The sequence below is a fragment of the Gossypium hirsutum genome, chromosome A11, assembly GCF_007990345.1.
Source record: "Gossypium hirsutum isolate 1008001.06 chromosome A11, Gossypium_hirsutum_v2.1, whole genome shotgun sequence".
NCBI lineage: Eukaryota > Viridiplantae > Streptophyta > Magnoliopsida > Malvales > Malvaceae > Gossypium > Gossypium hirsutum.
Window position 1 is genome coordinate 21,451,896 of NC_053434.1, and position 4,793 is coordinate 21,456,688.

The following is a 4,793-nucleotide window of genomic DNA, read 5'->3' on the forward strand; positions in this document are numbered from 1 at the left end:
GAAACAGTTAAATTTAACCATTAAATGACACATAAAATCTTATGTGACGTAATTTAAAATGAAAATTTTACAGTAAAGTAAAATGTCGCCGCATAACTTTTAAAATTAAAAACTAAAAATAAAGTAAAATCGACAAAAAAGAGAGCGAACGATAGTTTTTGTGAAAGTTTCGAAAACCTCAAAATCAATATTTTTACAATATTTATTTTTTTAAAAATTCTTTTAAATTATATCACGTAAGATCTAACATTTTAACACTGATAGTTTAAATATGTCTTTAAAATATTTTAAAATTTGAGGATGAATTTAGAAAAGCAGCCATAATTTTAAAATATTTTATTTGGTCAAATTAACTCTCATCAATGTAAAAAGTAATCACTTGCTCTTTAGAAATTTCGGGAAGAGTGCATTACCAATTGACCATAATCCCTTAGATCTCTTTGCTAAATTTGCTTCAGATTCTTAATATAGAACACTAATATATATAGATAGTATTTCCCACATCTAATGTGGTAATTCATGTATATATATTGTTGTGTATGAGCTGAAGGTATTTTATATCTGTATTGACACGATAGTAATTAATGTTAAATAAATTGATATCATGTTTTTATCATTTTCTTTTATCAAAAAGTGTTTCAGATTGTATTTCTCGTGTTATATTTGTGCATAACTTGTGAAAATTGACAAGTCCATTCCACACATTCATTTTAGCTGATCTCACATTGAAGAATATCTTTACGCATACAAACAGACAATTAGAGCCTGAAATATCAAAGGTTCAGTTCATGTACGATGAACTCATCATCCTACATCAGCTCCACCAAATTAATTGCAGATAAGTTGATTGAAAACCTCCTAACAACTTATCTGCAATTCGTTCATTCATTCAGTTATTTGATCCTAATTCTTAAGTTGAAATCTTTCTTTCTACCAAATTTATACACAATAATACAGTTTTAGCTTATCTTCCTCCTTTCTAATGGACAAGGATATGGTTTCAATCCATCATCCAAAAGAATTTGACAATGGCGTGCATGTTGCCTTCGTAAGCCTTTAGGTCTTTTGCACGAATCTCCACATGTGTGAGGCTTTTTTTTTTGTCTCATCTGAAAAGAAGAAGGGTAGGGACTGTATATTGTTCTTCTTCATCATTTGTTACAATAGATGCTGTTTTCTGCTGGCTTTCTTCAATAATATTCTTGATAGGACTCGAAGGAAAAGCAATTGTGAGATCAAGGTCCAAGTTGGATATACCAGTGGGCGGTGTTGCGTCTTCGAGATAACTTGCAGCATCTGAGATCCCATCATCATTGTCTGTTGAACACACTCTAAGCTTACATGCCACATCCATGGAGTTGGTGGTGGTGGGGTTAAGGGGACCAACATGATGAGGATATTGGTTCAACTTATGGTTATTAGGATCGATCCCCATCTTCATTAGCTTTCTCTTTATATGGGAATTCCAATAGTTCTTCACTTCATTATCTGTTCTTCCTGGTAATCTACCAGCTATCAGTGACCACCTAACACCCCAAAACACAAAAAGATAAACATTCAACTCCTAATATTTTTAGACATAGGTATCTCATATGATATTTCAAAAACCCTCTCCATTAGTGCAATGCATTATAGTCTTATCATATGCGTAAACGTTATGTTTTGGAAATGAAACATACCGGTTACCAAGGAGAGCATGGAGTTTGATAATTAAGTCCTCTTCGTCTTGAGCAAAGTTACCACGTTTGATATCTGGTCTTAAGTAATTTATCCATCTCAGCCTGCAACTTTTACCGCAACGGTGCAAACCTGGTGATTTTCATGGTAAAAAAGTCAGTGAAATAAAATTAAGAACCGAAGTAGGGTGTTACAAAAAAAAAAAGGAATTTCAGAAAAGAACCTGCAGCTTTGGGGAGGGAACGCCAACAGCCTTCACCATGAATACGTATATAATCAATGAGCTTTTGATCTTCTTGCTTGGACCAGGCTCCCTTGTTGGTGCCTTGTTTATCGCAGCAAGGTTTTCTCATCGGAGTTTCAAAATCAAAAGTAAAACTTTCTCTCACTTTCTGTGCAACCAAACACGGGGAAAGAAAATATGAAGAAGGGGGCAGTGGAAAACACATGGGGGGCGTAGATATAGTAGGGTGTATAGTGGGGGTAGGGTGTGGGTTGACTTGGACTGGTGGTTTTAAGGATTTAGGTGGGTCACTATTAAACGGTCTGATGCAAGTCACTGGGCAATAGGTATATTGTATATGGATTGGTGCATTAGCATAAGGTGTTTGATTATCAAACAGGCTATAGGCTGAATCTGTTTACCATTCAGTATGCGTCTCTTTCGCACCTACAAAATTAACGTTTGTCATGTCATTTGATTTATGTTGTCAGTGGGATGCATTATCCATTTAGCAGTTTTGGTATATAAACATAACATGAATTTTATAAATACTAATTTGGGCATGACGCTTAAATACATACAAATTCACTATATTACACAAATTGCCATAATCTATTTCTTTGTTATAAGATTCATGATTTTGTGTCAACTAATGATAAATACCTCATCTGGCTTAATTAAGTCTATATTTACAATACCTTTCAAGTTTCAAGTTGGACAATCCTTTCCTGCTATCAATTTTATATCTAGGGCCAAATTATAAATTTTTAGAAAAATTTTTAATATAAAATTGTAAATTTTAAGTTTAAGTAGTGTTGGGGAACTTGGGTTTCAAATTTTAAAAATAATGTAAATTGTATAATAAAATACTTGTAAAGATAACATTTATTGATTAAATTTATAAATTTTTTAGATAATTGTTAATTTAAAATTCTTAAAATATTTTCTAAAATTGTTATATAATTTGCAAATATATACTGTGTATAATTTCCAAATAAAATCCAAATTTCAAATTCATATTTCCAAATCTATCGTTATAGAATTGGAAAGAAAAGCCAAGGGCCCTTCATAACCCTTCGCTTCGCCTTCCAAAATATAACATAAAACAAAATATAGCATAATATATAATGAAAATAATAGGAATATAATATAATATCAAAATATTAAAATTTACAAATTGAAAAAAAAAATACCTCACATGATTATAAGATAATTAGATAAATATAATGCAAAAAGAAAAAAATAATTAATTATCCTCTTTAAAAAAATAATTAAACCATATTTTAATCACATAATTAAAGTATTCACTATCTTAAATGTGACTTAAGTTCGAATCGTATTAATTGCATTGTTATTAAAATTTATAATCTACCGAAAATAATAACTAAGAGAGAGAGATTTAATTCATTGTTGTTAGCATCCATAGCATTAATTACTCTAATGCTTAAGAAGAGAATGCACGACAATGAAGATTACCATCTATTCACGCTTCAAGGGAATATATTCTTTAGTTCCACAAAATTGTTGATGTAATAAATTGCCTTTTCCCGTTACGAAAGAATCCGTCACCAAAATCTATCATATTTAAAGTTTTTAAATATTTACACATTAGGAAATGAAATATGAATATAATAGTATAAAGTTATAACCAATAATTGTTTGCTTGAATGGAATGGAATGGAATAAAACTGTAATAATATTCTTGTGTTTGGTTAAATAGGATATATGTTGTAATAGCATAAGGAAAAAAGCTTAAATGACCAAAGTACCTTTAGCATAATTTTTGTAGATAGATGATTATTGTTATTGTTATTAAATTTTAATAAAATTATTATTAAATATAATTTAATAAAAAAATATATAATTTAATAACATTCTTAATATAATTATTATTAAAATATGAATTAATAAAGATCATAATATATAATATTAGAAAAATAATGTATAACCTACCTTACTATTTTTAAATTTCAATACATATTTAATGTGCTAAACTATCATTAGCGAAACAAATAATTTAATTATCTTCTAAACTAAGAAGTAAAAGATTAGAAGTAATAAATAACTTGATAATTATGTTTTACATCCAAACATAATGATCATACATTAACCAAAAGTTACATGATGTCATTAGCTTATATGTCATAATTTATATGTTCGATTTTACATTATCAAAAAGTTAAAACACTCTGTGGCATTCTATAATATCATTATATCATCCAAATATTACATGTACAAAAGGTTACCAAAACATCACCAACACAACCATGATTTTTAATGGGTAGAAATAAATTTTCTCACCCATTCCAATCGCACTGAAGAAGGTATACTAAAGAAAACGAGTATTTGCATTGGATAGTTTGGAATTTTGCTCAACGTATGAAAGCGCTCATCCTCAATTAATTCTTCTATTTCACATAATGTCAAATATAATTTTTGGGCACTTTCTTGAATGAGCATTGTTAGAATTTATAAAATAAATCTACAATATAACTTAATAAACCAGGGTCTGTCATGTCAAATCATTAAGAATAAATCAAGAACAAAACTAGATGCGGAAACGTACCTGAATCCATGGATTTCTTGAAACTTTCTAGAACTTGGGGATTCGATCTTCCAAATTAGCACACAGGAAATTCAGAGAATATCTGCTCTCTTTTTCCTAATAATGAGATATTAGAAAAGATATCTTGTGTATAATTTGGGGACCATAACCCTAATATTTATAACCTTAGCAAATTAGTTCTAATCAAATTCTAATTAGCCCATCATTAATTAGAATTTGATTAGAAGAGTATCTACACATATTTGACCCATACTTTATTTATTTAATAATTAAAAGCCCAATAAAATTCTAACCAAATTAGATCACTTTTAATTTGGGCTAACCTAT

General features: G+C 29.3%; 1 protein-coding gene across 1 annotated transcript; it reads right to left on the reverse strand.

Moving 5' to 3' along the window:
* Positions 1–708: 708 nt before the first annotated feature.
* On the reverse strand, positions 709–2,098 carry LOC107912705 (transcription repressor MYB6-like). Its single transcript, NM_001327073.1, has 3 exons — positions 1,901–2,098; positions 1,680–1,809; positions 709–1,526 (listed from the first exon to the last, which is right to left on the reverse strand). The coding sequence occupies exons 1-3, from the start codon at positions 2,028–2,030 to the stop codon at positions 1,106–1,108; spliced, it is 681 nt and encodes a 226-aa protein (NP_001314002.1). The 5' UTR covers positions 2,031–2,098; the 3' UTR covers positions 709–1,105.
* Positions 2,099–4,793: the final 2,695 nt, after the last annotated feature.